This window comes from Bison bison, unplaced genomic scaffold, assembly GCF_000754665.1.
Source record: "Bison bison bison isolate TAMUID 2011002044 unplaced genomic scaffold, Bison_UMD1.0 scf7180017864035, whole genome shotgun sequence".
NCBI lineage: Eukaryota > Metazoa > Chordata > Mammalia > Artiodactyla > Bovidae > Bison > Bison bison.
Genome location: NW_011494607.1, coordinates 1,476,773 through 1,496,953, shown reverse-complemented (window position 1 = coordinate 1,496,953; position 20,181 = coordinate 1,476,773). Strand labels below are relative to the sequence as shown.

General features: G+C 36.5%; 1 protein-coding gene across 2 annotated transcripts in view; it reads right to left on the bottom strand.

The window, feature by feature from the left end:
- The window catches only part of ARHGAP18 (Rho GTPase activating protein 18), a 203,408-nt gene that overhangs the window by 30,094 nt on the left and 153,133 nt on the right, over positions 1–20,181 (bottom strand). For both annotated transcript variants that reach the window (XM_010834643.1, XM_010834642.1), the window contains exons 6-8: positions 8,547–8,712; positions 6,307–6,398; positions 1,612–1,689 (exon numbers count right to left, since the gene is read on the bottom strand). In XM_010834643.1, the coding sequence (XP_010832945.1) occupies positions 1,612–1,689; positions 6,307–6,398; positions 8,547–8,712 (336 nt within the window). The remainder of the gene's footprint in view (positions 1–1,611; positions 1,690–6,306; positions 6,399–8,546; positions 8,713–20,181) is intronic.

Below are 20,181 nucleotides of genomic sequence, written 5' to 3'. Positions count from 1 at the left end.
CAAGGAGTGTGTCTTTTAATTTCATGGCTGCAGTCACCATCGGCAGTGATTTTGGAGCCCCAAAAAATAAAGTCTGACATTGTTTCCACTGTTTCCCCATCTATTTGCCATGAAGTGATGGGACCAGATGCCATGATCTTAGTTTTCTGAATGTTGAGCTTTAAGCCAATTTTTTCACTCTCCTCTTTCACTTTCATCAAGAGGCTCTTTATTTAGTTCCTCTTCACTTTCTGCCATAAGGGTGGTGTCATCTGAATATCTGAGGTTATTGATATTTCTACTGGTAATCTTGATTCCAGACTGTGCTTCATCCAGCCCAGCGTTTCTCATGATTTATCAGGTACTCAAATCCGATTAAACTGAGATCACAATGTGGTAAGAGCCATGTAAGCCGAAACTAGTGCTTTAAACTGAAGAAGCTTATCAAAATCAGCAAGTGATGCAAACTGTGGAATCTTTGCACAGACCTGGCATTGCCAAGGCCACAACTGGCTAGGAGAGTGTACACCAACCAAGAGTCATTTCTTCCTGATCTAGCTCTAAAGAGCTCATACAGAATACATCTTTAGGAGATGAACAGGGAATATCTCTTCCCTTTATCCTATTTTTTCTTGGATTTACAAATTCAGGAAGACAAACTATTGGATGTGGCCAGTGACTTGTGTTATCTTTTTAGAGCTAGAGCTAAATTTGGAGGATAAGGGTTAAGGAGGTTTTTAATGACTGATAATCAAAAAATTCCCTAGATAAGTTTTCCAGATAGAACTACAATTCCAAGTATGAAGTCCCCATTAAATGCAAATCCCTGGAGAGGCACATTCCATCTACATCATCTGCAGGGTAATTCTACTTAGACCAAGCATTCATTGGATACTGGATTCCCCAAAGCAGGAGTCAGGAACAGAGAAAGGAGGAGGACACACAGTATCCTAGGAAAGTGGGAAGGAAATATCATCTTGAGAAAAAAGAAAGAAGGGGAGTGAGAAAGGGGGTTCCAACTGGAAAGCCTGGGAATCCCCTTGACTCTTTCACAAGCCAGACTCAGGCTACCCTTGGATCCAGTGAGCCAAGGAACTGGGACAGCCAGGAGCGGTTAAGACAATCTCATTTTGCCAGCTCACTACGACTGATAATGTACGGAGACTAATGTCAAGTCCCCTACTCTGCCCACCTGGTGGAGTTTACCATCCTGCCCTTTAAAAAAGAAAAAGAAATAAATCTCACGCTGTTACTCATGCAGACTGTCAGCAGTCCCTTCTTAGTATTTTGACTCATCATGTTCTCTTTCCATCAGCAGGACAGAACTGCTCTTGTCTTCTGCTTGTTTACTTTTGTTCCTATTTTATATCTGCACAGTTGGAGAGTAAAATCATTTGCCTCTTTACTTATTACAGTATTGTTACTGGTAATAGGGTGATTTTGAAAAAAAAAAGTCAAAATTTACAATCATAAGAGACTGTAGAGAAGCTAATATAAACTGAATGTTAAGATGTTTTTGTGTTTTTTCATCTTCTAAAATGGGAAGAAAGAGTGGGGAGGACAACTGAGCTTTGCAGATGCAAAAAGTTTAATTAAACAAAGTTATTTACATGAGTAGAACCAAGAAATCACCTTGATTCGAACAGCAACTCCAGGGATTCTTAAGAGACCTTCGGTTTCCAAACCTCCCTCTTCAATGCGAGAAATCAGCTGTGTATAAACAGAAGGACATTCTGATTTTGGCATTTTAATAGGTACAGTCTCAAAGTTAACATCTCCTTCATACATAAATAAATAAAAATTGAATACAGTGACATGTTAACTGGATTTCACTAAGTTTTGAATGCTGTGGCACAATCACTACTCATCTTTAAGCCAATATATCCCAAAACTTTGGTTGTAATTTGGAAAAAGTTGGGTCCTTTGGAACAAAAGTATATAGCTTCACAGAGCACCTGCAATATCCCGAATAGAGACTGACCCATGTTTGCTGTTTAAAAGTAACTAAGATGATCCATTTCTTCTGCTTTTTCACAAACATACATTCTGCAATCAAATACATCTTATGAAATTACAGTATTTGCATATTTACACCTCCTTTTCAGTTTGTTCAAAGAAAAAATTGTTTATGATACGAAGGAAAAAAAAAAACTGCTTCCAAATATTCATTTTTAGGCTTTAAGCTTTTGGTGATAAACTTAAATTAAAAAAACAGTTTTGGTACGGGGTTTCTAAATCATACCTGATGAATACACACAGATCTCTAAGTTTTTTTGTTTGTTTTAATAAGACAGAAACCCACAAGAATAAGAAAATGGAGAAATTTCAATGACATAACACTGGAAGCTCCGAAGTGGTTAGTTTCTTGGCAGAGACTTTCAATTGGAATATGCATTCCCTGGGCAGTACACAAAGGATTTTTAGAGGGGTACTTGACTATTTTAGCTTCCCTGTGACTCAGCTGGTAAAGAATCCACCTGCAATGTGGGAGACCTGGGTTCACTCCCTAGGTTGGGAAGATCCCCTGGAGAAGGGAAAGGCTACCCACTCCAGTATTCTGGCCTGGAGAATTCCACGGACTGTATAGTCCATGAGGTCGCAGAGAGTCAGACACAACTGAGCAACTTTCACACTTGATTATTTTAAGGGCTTCCCTGGTGGCTCAGATGGTAAAAAATCCATCTGCATTGTGGGAGACCTGGGTTTGATCCCTGGATTGGGAAGATCACCTGGAAAAGGGACTGACAACCCACTCCAGTATTCTTGCCTGGAAAATTCCATGGACCGAGGAGCGTGGCGGACTACAGTCCATGGGGTTGCATTACTGAGTGACTTTCACTTTTCACTGACTATTTCAAAAAATCAATTTCCTTGTTCTCAATTTAAATATAAGGAATTGCTAGCATCATATAGGCTTTCCTTACCATCCATTCCCCTCCTTTCACAATAGCCTTCTTCTAAAAGACAAACCTACTTTTCTCTCAGGCCCAAACTTACTATAATACCCTCTGCATACCCTGAGGCATAACATCTTCCAGACTGCCAAAACAGTATAAAATTTTAATTTTTTTTTTTTCAGAGAAACCTCCTTAATGATTTACCAAGGCTTTATAAATAACATAAAGCTTACTATTTTCCCCATGCTTATAAAAATGTCTATTAGGAGCAAAGCATTGCATCATGAATGACGTCTTTTGACCTTTATCTAGATGTTCTCAAGTACGATTTATTATAGCACATAGACACTGGAAGAGGGCACAAATATCCTCCATGACCCCACCTCTTATATCCCTGGATTATGGCCAAAGTCTGTACTAATTTTGACTTAGTCAGGTAAGAACAAAGCAAAGAATAGTCTCCCAAGTAGTTATTATTGACTGAAAATAGAAGCACTGAATTTCAAAAATTCAACTGGAATGATTTTTGAGACATTTTTCAAGTTACACTGGATAAAAACTCATGGGGAAAAAAATCTTTAAATGAATTATTTTAGATTAGATGAACATTATTCAATAAAGTATTTAAAATTAAATATATCAAATAATACCATGTAACATTTATTCAGCATACAAGCAATTTGTTTTATTTCATCTTATAAAATGTTTAAAATATTCTATTAACAAAAAATAAAATTGCATGCCAGTAGCTGGATCAAATTAGTTTTTAGCAGTAAGACGAATTTTGCTTTTATTGAATACACAGGCAATACTGATGATTTCTAAATAACTGAACAAGAATAATTTTTACATTTTTATGTTTTAATGTTTTTTATTATTCTCTAATGCTGAATACCAGCATTCAACAGAGAATGTATATATACACTGTCATTATTCTCATTATTTCTCACTTTGAGAATAACATATTTTAGCTACATTCTATTGTCATTGTTAAAATACAAATAATACTTTATTATGAAAATATGATTTACTAATTTGCCAGAATTTTGCCATAGATAAAAGTTAAGAATATTTCTATTTCTCCAGTGCTTTTGGGAATATGGTTTCAACAGTGTGTTTCTAAGGTGTGGGGTGGCGGGGGGGTGGAGTGGCATGGGGAACCAGATACAATTTATAGATATTAGATAAGCTTTGTTAAAGTCTCTTTAAGGTATATTTCTCAATAACTGAGAAAATATAATCTGTTAAGACTGATAATAAAAATTTTTGCAAATCAGTGGTTTTCAATTCTTTCATTTCAGTAAAATTAAGGGAATACCTAATTGCATTGTCAAAATACTGTCAAAAATATTGTCAAAAAAAAATACTTTTCGGAATAGATCACGGTGATTTTTTTTGCTTATCATTCAGAGGGGATACAAACAGATGAGTGTTATCTAACAGAAAGCTCTATATATTCTCTTTTATTTAATATATGAACCCCAAATCTTTAAGGCTCTTATCCAAAGATTTCAAACTGGTGGGTAGTCTGAGTCTCTAAAAAGTCTGAAGAGACCAAAAATGTAAACTAACTAAATACGAAAACAATGTCAAGAGAAAATGATAGGGTACTGGATGCAATCCTGAGTCTGACCAGGAGGCAACACTGACTTCTGTTGGGACCAACGCTTGCTCTTAGCTGATGTGATAGTGAATCTGATGTGTCAACTGAGGTGGGCTAGAGTACCCAGCTATTTAGTCAAACACCAGTCTAGATGTTGCTGTGAAGGTGTTTTTTAGATGCGATTAACATGTAACCTGTAGACTTTGAGTAAAGCACTACTTTCCATAATGTGAGTGGGCCTCATCCAGTCAGCTGAAGGCTGTAAGAACCCAGACTGAGGTTCCCCAAAGCAGCACAATTCTGCCTCAAGACTGCAACACAGAAACCCCACAGGAGTTTCCGCCTGCAGAATTTGGACTCGACCCTGAAATGTTAACCCTTGCCTGTGTTTCCAGCTTGCTGTACATAATTCAGACTTGACAGGCCCCACAATTGCAGAAGCTAATTCTTTAACATATAATAATTCTCTCTCTCCCCCTGACCCCGAGAGAGAGACAGATGCTCAATAAATATTACTGAATAAGTGAATGAAGGAAAGCGTGTGTGTGTGTTTGTGTGTGTGTGTGTGTGTGGCTGCATGTATCTCTTTCTCTCTCCTCCTCCCCAACACACAGTCATTCCTTCATTTACTTAATAATATTTATTGAGCATCTCTCTCCCAAAGAGAGAGAGAAAGAGAAATCTCCTATTGGTGCTGTTTCTCTGAATAGCCCCAATATACTGGGAAAGGGTTCTACTGAGATCCATGCTTTGTCCATCCGCATAAGTAACTCACACCATTTACTGCCATTAAAAGAACTTGAATCTATGGTCTCCATTCATAAGCATCTCTCTGGTTATCACAGACATCACGAACTATCCACACAGACACAGGTTCTGCAGGCAATGACGAGAGGAAGCTGGTGAGTAGAACAAGCTGTCTACAACACAGTCCACCAGGAGAAACACTGAGACACAGGTTTGGATGTAATGGTGATTATGAGGAATGAAGAAATCAGAGCTTAGTATTAATAGGTAAGATAGTAAATGACTGGCTTAGAATAATGGAAGAATTGGTGCAAAGTAGATTAAGCTTAAGTATTAAATGGCTTTGTTGACCCAAACAACTGAGAACATTACTACTGCCATTCTTGCTACCCATGAATTTTCAGAAACTGAGATGCCTGAGCTGTTGCAAAATCTGCGTCTTGGGTAGCCCACAACTGATGTGACTAGCCTTCCTCGGGGGTATTCCCTGTCTTTTATCCAATGTAATCTGTGTTTCTGAACAATGATGGCTCAGAGGTTAGACTGAAACTTTTATATTGTCATAGATAATCCCCTTATGAATAATTGAGTGTTGGCTACACAAGTGACTTTATAGTTTAGCAATCATTTTCTAATTCTACTTTATGGTTTCTTTGCCTACTTTGGAAGAAGGCACTAGTAAATTAAATTGGACATCCTCACTGTAAATAGGAAAGCTTGGAAAATACATACAGGCATAAAATATTCATGAGGATTCAATTCCCTAGAAATTTACCAGCAGTCCCCACTCTTATGTATTATAGAATTGAAATCTCAATTATACAAAGCCAGCTAATATAAGACAGGAAAATGATGCCAGGTAATCACAGTTACAAGAAATAACACTGAAAGCATCACCATGAAATAAAAATTATGAGTCCTTGAAACAAATCTGTCTCCTGAATAGAAAAACCAAGGCATAAAATAAAAGAGCATATCAATTGGAAAACTATATTATAATAGTATGAATGCAAAAACAAAAACAAAACACCATTATCTCAAGTATGCTGTCTCCATGCTGACCCATTTGAGCCTACTTACTTTTTGAAATATCAAGGGTATTCGAGTTCCTGGTACTTTCTTCTGATCTTGTTCTAACAATACTGTCAACGGGACACAAAAAAGGCCAGAATCTGCAAAAACAACAACGAAATCTCTTCACTTTCATCAACCTATGAAATATCAATGCAAAAATGTTAAGGCACCAGATTCCCGATATTGTCATTCAATCAGACAACTATATCAAGCATCTAAGTGGGTGACATTGCCTACCAATTAGGTAAACACAACTTAATTGGAAAATTCTGGCTCCACCTTATAGAGCAATCTAGCAAGCAAGACAACTGAACTAATTATTACAGATCATCACCAAAATAATTAGAAAAGTATAACTGTTACAAAAGAGAAATAGAGTGCTAGGGGAATAGGCAAAATATGCAAATAATTTACTAAATGTAATCAAATTAAAAGTTCTCACTTAAAGCAAATATCACTCATCTCTTTCATATTTAACTGACATGCAACATTCTATAATATAGCAAAGTGTAAATATTTGCTTTTTGGAAAATCAGCCAAGATTATGAGCTTGCTCTACAAATGTTCTTCTTTAGAGAACACAGTAGATACTTGGTCTTTGTGAATTTAAATTTGTTTTTTTATATATTTGGGAACAACTCCAGAAGACATGACAGGTAATAATTTATAATTTTTCTAAATTAAAATTATATGCTTTCAGTCTGATGTAAGTATAGCTTCTATCCAGCACCTCCTACCCCACACCCATCACTGAGTGAACAGTTACAACAAAAAAGTGTAACACACATCATCAGGGAGATATAAATCATCTGTGAACAAGAAAACGGGGATTATCCCGTGATATGAAAACAGATATTGGAAACTGTGACATTCAGAATAATGTCAGTAACCTAGTAAATAACTTTTAGTTTAGGAATTAAGAAAAGCATAATCTTTAAGCATATCAAATTCTACTTTATAACATAAATATCTTAGATAAGATACAAAAATATAAAAAAGGTGGAAAGAAAATCTATTTTATTAATAGTGTTACTTTTAATGAGAATGGCTTAATATTTCTCTGTCTGGTAGGAGGCAATTCTGAGATAAAATTAAAAAGGCCTCTCTAAGTCACTCTGAAAGTCTTGAACAGTGAGTCACAACTATTTTTTTTTCACAATTATTTAAATTAAAATTTTATTTTTTATCTGGAGAAGACTTTGTGATGAGCTTTTGAAAAAGCATCTGAAGTCTTTATCCGTAATGGACCTGTGGAAAACCAGAACTGTTTGACTCAGAAATTCACCATCACAAGCCTTAAGCTAAAATACTCACTCAAAGGAACTAAACACAGAACGGGGTCTTCTGGGGCCCAGCATGGCAGAGAGGACTTGAGGGAAGGTACACTTCAGTCCTACAGAGAAATTGCCTCTAAAACTTACATCAGGTGAATACTTGTCTTTGCTAACGTTACCATAGCAACTCAATAATCCCTATTCTTGGTTTTTCTTTAAGAGATATCTTTAAAGTTAAATGAGATGTCAGAGATTCCTAAATAGTATAGCTTTATCAACAGAAAATTAACTGGATTTTCAGATGAATAAAATCTTGGAAAAAAAATAAGAACTGAGGAAGTGTTTGTTTTCTATCATATTATTAAAAAAAAACAAAACAGCCTATTCATATAATGGGGAAAGCAAGCTGATTACAAAGAAAAAAAAAAAACTATGCATACACAAGAGATGCACAATTTAGAGATATTATATGCCAAAATCACGTTATTGTCTTCAAAGAAGGAAGAATATTTTTTGCAAAAGAGTTAAAAGTAGATTGTAAATGAACAAAGGGACATACTACTAACTGCCTGTGCATTTGCTATCAAATAAATAAAGCAAAAATAATCGATGAGAATTAACCATATTAATGTCAGTTGTCAAGATCCAGTCTTAGAAATAAGTATATGTACCAAATGTTGTTTTAAATACAGCTTTCAAAGGAGAGAGCATTTAAGAATCCTTGATAAGAATTTCCTTTTTTTTTCCAAGGTAATTAAATATTTGATTATGCCTTTATCTTCTATAATCTAGGAGACAGATTTATCAAATTACAAAAATTTTAGAATCCTAACTTTAGATGTATTCATGTGCGGATTATAGGCAATTTGTTATGTATGCATTTCCCACACCCCAGAAAGGATACTTCTAAAAAGCCAAGCTCATTCTTACTAGCTCAGGAGTAAATCCAACTGGTTTTTGTTTCAAAATTACCTTTTGTTTTGATTTTCACAGCTTTCTGTTGTTTCAGTTCGATACCCAAGACATCATAGAGGGCAGTCAGCTCAATTAGGGCTAAATGGCAAACTTTCTTCATGTCCTGGGGCGCTAGGTCACCAATCCTGGTGGTGCCTGTTTTGTCTTTTGGCACTCTGTAAGTCTAAAATAAACATCATTAATGCAGTAAAGGTTTACAAGACCTAACCCCTTTTTAATGAAAGATGACAAAATTATAACTATGAAAAGAATTCATTCTCAGAGTGGTGACAATGAAAGCCATGGAAGAATTTCTCCAGCCAGAATGAAGTGCAATCCTGTCTTAATGATGATCCCAAACCTGCAGGGAGTTAATATGTGAAGTATGACAGACAGCAGAACCAGACCATGTACTAGGAGTGTGAACATCAGTGGCCAAGAGGACAAAAGAGACAGTGAAACAAAAGGAGAAAACAAACAAACAAGTTAACTGACCTTTAAGAACCAAGAAAAAGTACAAGTCAAGACAAACTGTGAGGAGGAAGACACAGGAGGTGAGAGAAGAGTAGGAGTAACCACTAGTGCGTGCCAGGAACATTTTATCTACACTATTATTAATTGTCATATATATATATATATAGTATGGCATTGTATTGATGTAGATAATATTATATATTCAGATATATGATACCCAAATAAGGCAGGTACAAAAGGACTGTGCAACACTGGAGAGAAGGGGAGAGCAGAGGGGAAACCAAAAGCAGGGACTTTAGAGCCACCATGTATCAGTCATCTACCTGCTAATTCGCTGTGTATGACTTCTGGCAATTCTTTAACCGATGCTTTTTATAAAATGGACATGCAAAAACCATATCCTAAAATAGCAGTTCTCAAAGTGAGGTCCAGGGAGCCATATAGGTACCCAATACTCTTTTCAAGGAATCTAAAGAGGTCAACTTCCACCTCCAGATGTTCAAGCTGGATTTAGAAAAGACAGAGGAACCAGAGATCAAATTGCCAATATCTGTTGGATCATTGAAAAAGCAAGAAAATACTAGAAAAACATCTACTTTTGCTTCATTGATTATGCCAAAGCCTTTGACTGTGTAGATCACAACAAACTGGAAAATTCTTCAAGAGATGGGAATACCAGACCACCTGACCTGCCTCCTGACAAATCTATATGCAGTTCAAGAAACAACAATTAGAACCAGACATGGAAAAACAGACTGGTTCCAAATCAGGAAAGGAGTAGGTCAGGGCTGTATATTGTCACTCTGCTTATTTAACTTATAAGCAGAGTACATCAGGGGAAATGCAGGGCTGGACGAAGCACAAGCTGGAATCAAGATTGCCGGGAGAAATACCAATAACCTCAGATACGTAGATGACAGTACCCTTATGGCAGAAAGCAAAGGAGAACTAAAGAGCCTCTTGATGAAAGTGAAAGAGGAGAGTGAAAAAGTGGGCTTAAAATTCAACATTCAGAAAACAAAGATCATGGCATCCAGTCCCATCCCTTCATGGCAAATAGATGGGGAAACAATGGAAAGAGTGAGAGACTTTATTTTCTTGAACTCCAAAATCACTGCAGATGGTGATTGCAGCCATGAAATTAAAAGACGCTTGCTCCTTGGAAGAAAGCTATGACCAACCTAGACAGCATAGTAAAAAGCAGAGACATTACTTTGCCAACAAAGGTCCATCTAGTCAAAGTTATGGTTTTTCCAGTAGTCATGTATAGATGTGAGAGCTGGACTATAAAGAAAGCTGAGTGCAGAAGAACTGCTGCTTTTGAACTCTGGTGTTGGAGAAGACTCTTGAGAGTCCCTTGGACTGCAAGGAGATCAAATCGGTCAGTCCCAAAGGAAATCAGCCCTTAATATTCATTGGAAGGACTGATGCTGAAGCTGAAACTCCAATACTTTGGCCACCTGATGTGAAGAACTGACTCATTGGAAAAGACCCTGATGCTGGGAAAGATTGAAGGCGGGAGGAGAAGGGGATGACAGAGGATGAGATGGTTGGATGGCATCACCGACTCAATGGACACGTGTTTGAGTAAACTCCGGGCATTGGTGATGGACAGCGAGGCCTGGTGTGCTGCAGTCCATGCGGTTGCAAAGAGTTGGACACGACTGAGCAACTGAACTGACTAAAGAGGTCAACACTATTTTAATAACACTAAGACATTATCTGCCTTTTTCACTCTTATTCTCTTATGGTGTACAGTGGAGTTTTTCAGAGTTTTTATAAGAAATGTGGTATTGCCAACTGAACACAGAAGCAAATATGAGAATCCAAATGACATCAACTCAAACCAGACATTAGAGAGTTGCGAAAACATAAAACACCAATACAGTATATTAATGCACATATATGGAATTTAGAAAGATGGTAACGATGACCCTATAGGCAGGACAGCAAAAGTGACACAGATATAAAGAACAGACTTTTGGAGTCTGTGGGAGAAGCGAGGGTGAGATGATTTGAGAGAACAACATTGAAACGTGTGTATTACCATATGTGAAACAGATCACCAGTCCAAGTTTGAGGCATGAAACAGGGCACGCAAAGTCAGTGCACTGGGACAACTCTGAGGGATGGGAAGGGGAGGGAGGTGGGAGGGGGGTTCAGGATGAGGGACACATGTACACCCATGGCTGGTTCATGTTAATGTATGGCAAAAACCACTACAATATTGTAAAGTAATTCGCCTCCAATTAAATTAAATAAATAAATAAAAACAAACAAACAAAAATTTGCTTTGGAAAAATGACTATTTTTAATGAAGATATTATTTATGTTCCCCATAATATTATATTTTAAATGGATTAATAGTTTAAATTTTTTTCAATTTTCATTTATAATATGGGCTTCCTTGGTGGCTCAGATGGTAAAGAACTGACTGCAATTTGTTTTAGAAAATACAACTTTTTAATAAAAATGTTATTTATGCTTACCATAATAATAAATTTTAAATGGATTAATAGTTTAAATTTTTCTATTTTAATTTATATCATGGTAAATATCCATAGATATAACTGACATAAAGAAAAGCACCCCATGCTCCTCCCCACTACACAGACAGTACTTTTAATTAATCATCAAGAGAAACTATTCCTTAGACTACTTATTTATATTTCAGAGCTCAAGAGCACAGTCAGTGACCATCTTCCACAGAACTCAATCCAAGAAATTCTTTACATTCCAAAATCACTTTGTACCAGCCTTCTTCATCTCCTCAGAGTCTTCCAAGGAATCATAGCTTCCGTAGAAATCTGTTTATGCCTTCTTTCTTAGGCCAGCCAGAGCAAACAGAGAGAGCTGCAGCTTACAGGGAGACAGTGAATGCTCCAACAATACGAATCACAGATTCCTGGCCAGAAGGCCATGCATCTGAGCTTTCACCAAAGCACTGCAAGGTGTGGCAGTTATTCTCCTCAACACCAATATCTGTCCTGACTGATTAGACAAAAGCTTTGTGAAGTCCTCAATAATTTTTTCAAGAGTCTGTAGGGGTTACAGGACCAAAATGTTTGAGAGTTACCATCCTAGAACATTTCCTAAAACCTACAACTTTTGGCAATTTAGCAGCTAATTCCTTTCAAGCAAACTCAACTCCAAGAGAGAATCTTCTATAGTTCATTGTAGAACCTTTGACAGAACCTTTAGAATCTGCTATATTCTCAAGAGAGTCCACTATAGGAGAAAAGAGATAATTCTTCTATTTTTGTGATACAGTTTCCCCATAAAAACATTAAAAGAACAACAGTATCCTTTTCATATTATTATGAAAAGATATTATTCATATTCAGCCTTAGTGAATTTTCAGCATAATTTCCAAGGTCAATAGTACAGTGCATAGGAGTTGAGAACATGCAGACAGGTATCACAGTTTTTCTTTTAACTATTACTGCAAGGTAAGACAAAAATGGTAATACTCATTCTGATAAATAGTTTTTCATTTTATTCTGCAAAAGTTCCAATAAGACAAGTATTATTACAGCATATTCTACATGGGGAAACTGAGGCTCATGAAGAGACTAAAGTGAAGTGAAAGTGTTAGTTGCTTAGTTGTTCTGACTCTGTTAAACCCCATAGTCTGCAGCCCTCCAGGCTCCTCTGTCCATGGGATTTCCCAGGCAAGAATACTGGAGTGGGTTGCTATTCTCTTCCCCAGGAGATCTTCCTAAGCCAGGGATCAAACCCAGATCTTCAGCACTGCAGGCAGATTCTTTACTGTCTGAGCCAATGTCCACATAGCCAGTGACATAAGGAGTCAAATTCAGATCTTTTAAATCCTAAATTCAGTAGTCATTCTGTTCTGCTCCACTTTCCTCATGCCCCGCAATAGGCAGGGAAGAATCTAGGTTGATCAGTATTGATGTATGATGTAGGACATGAAACCCTCAAGGACAGAAACCATGTCTTAATCACCTCTGTACGCCCACTGCCCCACAGCCCTGACACACTGCAGGTGTTCTGTCTCCGTGTATACAATGAATGAAGACACACACCCAACAGGGAGAAAAGCACAGAATCAAGCTCAGTGAGGGGTGGGGTCACTGGCTTGATGCTCCCCCAATTTCCTGTGATTTGTACTGAGCTTCATTTTCAAATCACACAAAACTATCCTCATTTTCTTCTCGCCTGGTCCAGAGTTCTGCTAATTGCTTTGTTTTCTGAAGGACTGAACCAATACTATTTACCAACCATTTATTTTAAAAAAGAAAAAAAAAAGTCCTACATGCTTCATTAAAATCAGTTGCATCTGGTCTAATAAGCCAAATACATGTAATATAATTATTTAAAGCATTACCCAAGGTAAATGTTTAAAGAAACCTGAAATATTATTCGTTCAAACATTTGATTTACCAAGCAATATGTCATGAGCTTTATTTATTTATTTATTTAACAATGTACTTAATGAAAGGAGTTAGTTCTTTATCCCAATGTTTAATTCATAGCAGGAGTTTTAAATATTTATGAAGTTTCATGTCATTTTTGTTTAGTTAATAGACTGGATGGTTCAGTTCGTTGGCTAAGAGAAGGCAGTGCAATTTCAGCAAAAGGAAATCTCTTTACCTTTTGAAAAATGTGCTTTTAAAAGGGGAGTGAAATAACATTTTTCAAAACATATAAGGTCATTGGCTCCCATGTGTCACCATAAATTAATCAGGCAACTCTCCCTGGGTGCACCCTCTTCTGTAAGCTTTGAAATATGAGGGGCCCATTAGAAACCTTACCAGTAATGACATACTTGACTTTTTCACTCATCAAGTCACTCTAGCCTCAACTCTGAAAGCAAGAGAATCTACTCTTACTTGGTCAATTTCCACAGATGACTTCTTATCACCTGCTAGGAAATTCATTTCTTACCTAAGATTTTTCCATGTGTAAAATGTGATTTTATTAAAATATTTCACTCACTGTCAACCTAGAGAACCTAGAACGGTTCTAGATAAATGAAATTTTAGGAAACTTTCAAATTTACAGTTTTTAAAAAGAGTTTTTAATGGCAAGGAATAATCATAATTTAAACTTTTCTTGACAATTCAAGATCATGATCCTACAGCTATCTCACACATTTGTACACAAACGTGTGTCTGTCTTAGGTTCTCATTCTCCTTACTCTATCCCAAACTAACATTTCTTTTACTGTCCTTCTGCTTCCTCCAAAGTTTCATTTTCTAGCAAACTCCCAACTTGGGCCTCCACGCAAGCCTGTGGCCTTCAGTATGCATAAAGCTTTGTTACAATACAAGCAAAGTTGCCATAAAACATGAATTTACTTGAATTAAACATAATTCAGTAAGAATCCAAAATACACTGAATAAAGACAAGAACTAATACAGGCTTCACCATAGTTATCATTTCAATACTATGATCTTAAAAATTTCTAAATAAACTCTTATTGTTTTTAGTCTGCCAAGATAGGATAAAGGAGTGCTATTTCTCCTTTATTTATTTCTACAGTAGAGATGAACTCGACATACCAGAATCTTATTCATGTAACCTCCCAAGCTATCCTGAAGTTGTCAGTAGCATCAAAACAAGGACACGTCTAAGTTAAATGAACACATACCTTTAGGGCACATGTCATCAGGATCTTCCAGAAAAAATTCCAGCTTCAAAAGATTAGGCAGTGAAGCCAAGACTTACCATGCACCTCCTAATCTCTCTAACTATGAAAGGAGAATCATAATATCTATTTCATAGAGATCACTTGATAAATGAGCAAAGTAATTATACAGCATACTTTCTAAGATATTATGGGTACACAAAACATAATATGTAATAAGCTAAATTTTCATCCTAACACACATTAAAGTTATAAAACCTGATCTCCAAATTTAAGAGGAGAAATTTGAATCTGCTGAGAGATCATAAAGAATTAACAAAGACTGCTCAATGCCGTAAAAAAAAAAGAAGCAAATACAAAATGAGGTCAACGAAGAACAATGTATTACATAAAACACACTGCTTATTCACAGAAGCAGAAGACCATGGAGTAGAAATGGAAATTAAGGTTTTATCTGCTTAGACTCTCACCTCAGAGTGAGGAATATAAATATTTACCTCACCAACCATGTTTATGACTTGTAGAAAGCTTACAGTATGCTTTCCAGAAGATATACAAATAAGTAAATGGTTGTATAGATAAACTGATGCATATATACATAAATAAATTCATGGGTACACTGACAATAATTATCAAAAGCATGGCATCTTAACAGTTTAAAAAACGATTTTATACATTTTATTACTGTAAGTTTGAAAACAGGATAGCGCTAACAGTAAAGCTAGACATGAGCTAGACCCCAAAGGATGGGTTAAGGATGATAAACAGAGAACAACAGAGGGGTAGAAATGGGAAGGTCACTTTAAGCTTGAGGCAAAACATGAATAAAATCTAGAAAGTAGGTGAGCAAAAATCAGTTTGTTAGGCAGAGAATAAAGTGAGAGAGGAAGTTTTGTCTTTAAGTTTCTGAAGTAGAAATGAATTCCTTTTATAGTCCACTGTTTGAATCAACAACTTAAAAGTCAACAGTGTCTTCATCTTGTTTAATTAGACTACTTTCACTTAACCTCCCTTCCATCTGTTGAGATATAGAAGACCATCACTGTCATTTACTTATCTGTCACACAGTGTGGCATGTGGGAACTTAGTTCCCAGATCAGTGGTCAAACTCACGCCCCCTGCAATGGAGAAGACTATTACTTGTAAAAGATACTTTTGCTAAGGATGGGCTGGGAGCCTGATTTATCTCTTTAGGCCACATGACGCATACTCCTTTACTTTTCCCACTAGGCATGAAAATAGATCCTTAAAAATTTTTGATAAAGCCTGGAAACAACCTAGAAGCCCATTGTCAGATGACTGGTTGAATAAATTGTGATAGAGCTTCATAACATGGCACAACATATAAATAAAAAAGAATGAAAGATATTTTTCTATGCTACTATGGAGTGATCTCCAGGACATACTGCCAAGTCTAAGTAAATAATCAAGAGTGTATCTATCTAAGAATGGAAGGATAAACCATAAAATTAAAATAAAAAGAAATTGACCTGTAATGTAAATTAACCTGTAAAGGGGAGGGAGAGAAGAGGGTGATGGCTCAAGAATGGAAGTGAGACTTCTAATACACCTTGTTTTTAATTATGACCTTTGGACCACTTAGATAATTCACATGTTTACAAAACACAATTAAGTTTCAACAAAGCAATCCCTAAACATTCAATAGAAAATGAAATTAACCAACTGGCTATGCAGTGAGTGGCATAACCATATGGAGAATAACTATCCTAAACAACCTGAAGCAGACTAATTTGATTATTACAGTCCTTTTGGGATAAAACCCTAAGGATACAGCCAACTGAGGAAAAGAAAACAAGTTTAAACTATTTTTTGGTTATCATATTGTTGATAGCAGTGTTACTATTTCTATTCTGAGAATGCTGTGCAGTAATAAAGGATAAAACACACAAGTAATTATGTGATATTCTAATTATATTATCTGCTGTATCCTCAGAACCACTATTCTCAGCATGGAAGAAAGAAGATACAGATGTACTTCTGTCTTTTGTAAAGGCTTTAACAATAATCAACTCAGAGAAGGGAACGTTCCTAGTATCCTGAACACAGTAACAAAAGTATATTTCTACTAAGTAGAATCAGTGTTTCTTGAGGAAATAGATAATTCTAGGTTTGGATCTATGAAGTGACGGGACTAGATGCCATGATCTTAGGTTTTTGAATGTTGAGTTTCAAGCAAGCTTTTTCTCTCTCCTCTTTTCACCCCCCCCCACCCCCATCAAGAGGCTCATTAGTTCCTCTTCACTTTCTGCCATTAGAGTGGTATCATCTGCATATCTGAGGTTGTTGATCTTCCTCCCAGCAATCTTGATGCTACCTTTTGATTCATCCAGCCTGGCATTTCACATGTTGAACTCTGCATAGATGCTAAATAAGCAGGATGATAATATACAGCCTTGTCATCCTCTTTTCCCAATTTGGAACCAGTCAGTTGTTCCATGTTCAATTCTAATTGTTGCCTCTTGACCCGCATACAGGTTTTTCAGGAGACAGGTAAGGTGTTCTGGTATTCCCATCTCTTAGTCAATGAAACAGAAGTAGACGCTTTTCTAGAATATTCTTGTTTTTTCTATGATTCAACAAATGTTGGCAATTTGATCTCTGATTCCTCTACCTGTTCCTAGCTTGTATATCTAGGAGTTCTCAGTTCACATGCTGCTAAAGCCAAGCTAGAAGGAATTTGAGCATTACTTTTCTAGCATGCGAAATGAGTACAACTGTATGATAGTTAGAACATTCTTTGGCATTGCCCTTCTTTGGGATTGGAATGAAAACTGCCTTTTTCCAGTACTGTTATGACACATTTGTTAACATATTGAGTATAGCATTTAACAGCATCATCTTTTAAAATTTTAAATAGCTCAGCTGGAATTCTGTCACCTCCACTAATTCTGTCCATAATAATGCTTCCTAAGGCTTACCTGACTTCAACTCCAGGATGTCTGGCTCTAGGTAAGTGATGGCATCATCATGGTTATCAAGGTCATTAAGACATTTCTTATATAGTTCCTCTTCTGCTAGCCCCTTATCATTGCTGTTCTTTATCATGCCCATCCTTGCATGAAATGTTCCCTTTATATCTCCAATTTTCTTGAAGAGATCTCTAGTCTTGTCCATTCTACTGTTTTATTCTATTTCTTTGCATTGTTCATTAAAGAAGGCCTTTTTATTTCTCCTTGCTATTCTCTGGAACTCTGCATTCAGTTGGGTAGATCTTTCCCTTTATCCTGTGCCTTTCGCTTGTCTTCTTTCCTCAGCTATTTGTTAAGCCTCCTCAGACAACCACATTAAAAACAAAACAAAACTAAGATCATGGCATCCAGCCCCACCACTTCATGGCAAAACAGATGCGGAAAAAGTGGAAGCAATAACAGATTTTCTTTCCTTGGCTCCAAAATCACTGTGGACAGTGACTGCAGCCATGAAATTAAAAGGCACTTGCTCCTTAGAAGGAAAGCTAGGAAAAGCCCTACATAGCACATTAAAAAGCAGAGATAACACTTTGCCAACAAAGATCCATATAGTCAAAGCTATGGGTTTTGTCATGTACGGATGTGAGAGTTGGACTATAAAGAAGGCTGAGCACTGAAGAGTCGGTGCTTTCAAACTGTGGTGCAAGAGAAGATTCCTGAGTCCCTTGGACTGCAAGGAGTTCAAACCAGTCAGTCCTAAAAGAAATCAACCCTGAATATTCATTGGAAGGACTGATAAGCTTCAATACTTTGACCACCTCATGTGAAGAGCTGACTCACTGGAAAAGACCCTGACATGCCAGTAAAGATTGAAGATGAAAGAAGGGGCAGCACAGGAGGAGATGGTTAGATGGTATCACTGACTCAGTACACATGAATTTGAGCTAACAGAGGAGGACAGAGGAGCCTGGTGTGCTACAGTCCACGAGGTCACAAAGAGCTGGACACAATTTTGCAACTGAACAACAAGAACAACAACATGTCTGGAACAAAAAATATGCTAAAACACACGAGAAATTATCTCTAGAGTCATGTCATACATGAGTTAAGGTATTATTTTTACAAGCAAATTAAAACAACACTAGTTGGTCATTAATGAAAGGTACTAGGGAATCTAAGAAAAGAAGAAAAAAAGAAAACTGGTAAATGAAAGTAAGAAGTAACCCTTGAGAAAGTTTTTAAGAGAGATATTCAAATTAATAAATGTATTTATTAGAACATGATTTTATAACCATTAATAAATGGATATAAGTACTGATCAGCAGCTGCTGCTAATTTCACAAACAAGAAAGACAGAATTTTGTATCTCTTGCTACATGATCACAAGAAGTAATCTTGACCAAAAAAAAAAAAAGAGCATGAATCTGATAAATCTAGAGTCAACCAATCTACAAAAAAGAGAAGGACATGGGAACAGAATTAGAAACTTAATAAGCAGGCTTCTTCAACAAACAAATTCTGAGAGAAGGAGAATGGGAGGAAAGAAGTAAAAAAGGATAGGGGAAAAGAACTTAATGAAGAGACAGAGGGAGGCAGAGACAGAGACACACTGCCAGGAGGAGGAAGGAAGGGAGGGATTAAAGCTGCTTGAAAAGCACTTTCAACCAACTCAACCAACTGCAACTCATGAACCTTATCTGGATTCTGATTCAAACAAACTGTAAAAAAAAATCATGAAATTTGCAATACAATATGAAATTTAATATTTAGATATTTGAAATTAAGAATTGTTAGCATTTTAAATAGGTACAATAATAGCAATATGAATTTAAAAATAACCTTTTATCTTGTAGGGAACTGCTTGGGGGTGTGCATAGGACAGAACTAGTCATGGGTTAACGAATGTTGGGGCTTGGTGGGGGGTTCATTATACTATCCCTATTAGCTTTTATGTATGTGAAATCTTACAAAATAAGTAAGTGTATTTTTAAAAAATATAAGACATTCGGTATCAATGAAAACACTCAGTACACAGAGGTTGGTTTCTAAATACAATATGCTTCTGAAAAAACAAGGGTTCCTTGAAGAAATAGATTCTTCCTAATCTGAGGGGAGAAAAGTACAAGGTGAGCATAGAACATCTTGTACCAGAAAGCAAAGGAGTGAAACAAGGAGTACATGTTCAAATGGCATAGGAACCAGCTTGAAGGGCTGCCTTTCGTCAAACTTGGGTAAACTTAAACGTCAAAGAAAAACAGTAATGATTTATAAAACACTGAATGAAAAATGGAAGCTTCTGCACAGTGACATTCAAAAATAAAAAGAGAAAAGGGAGGAAAAGCAACTATCGCAGAAGATTGCCAGCTAGTCAATATAGAAGGAATAATAAAATTAGAAAAATCACCACTTCTCTAACACTAGTCTGTTTTTTCAGGTAAGGATCACAAATGCACGGTAAAGCCACTGGATGATAGGTTTTACTGGCAGATAGGCTATGCGTTCGGTTTCAAGGATCACAAATTAGCATCAGTTACCAATAGGAAAAGGCATTTTTATAATGAGGACAGAAATAAGAGGGCTATCTGACACCACACACCTCTTCTGATGATGCGATGGGAGGCATAAACAATCTAGGCAT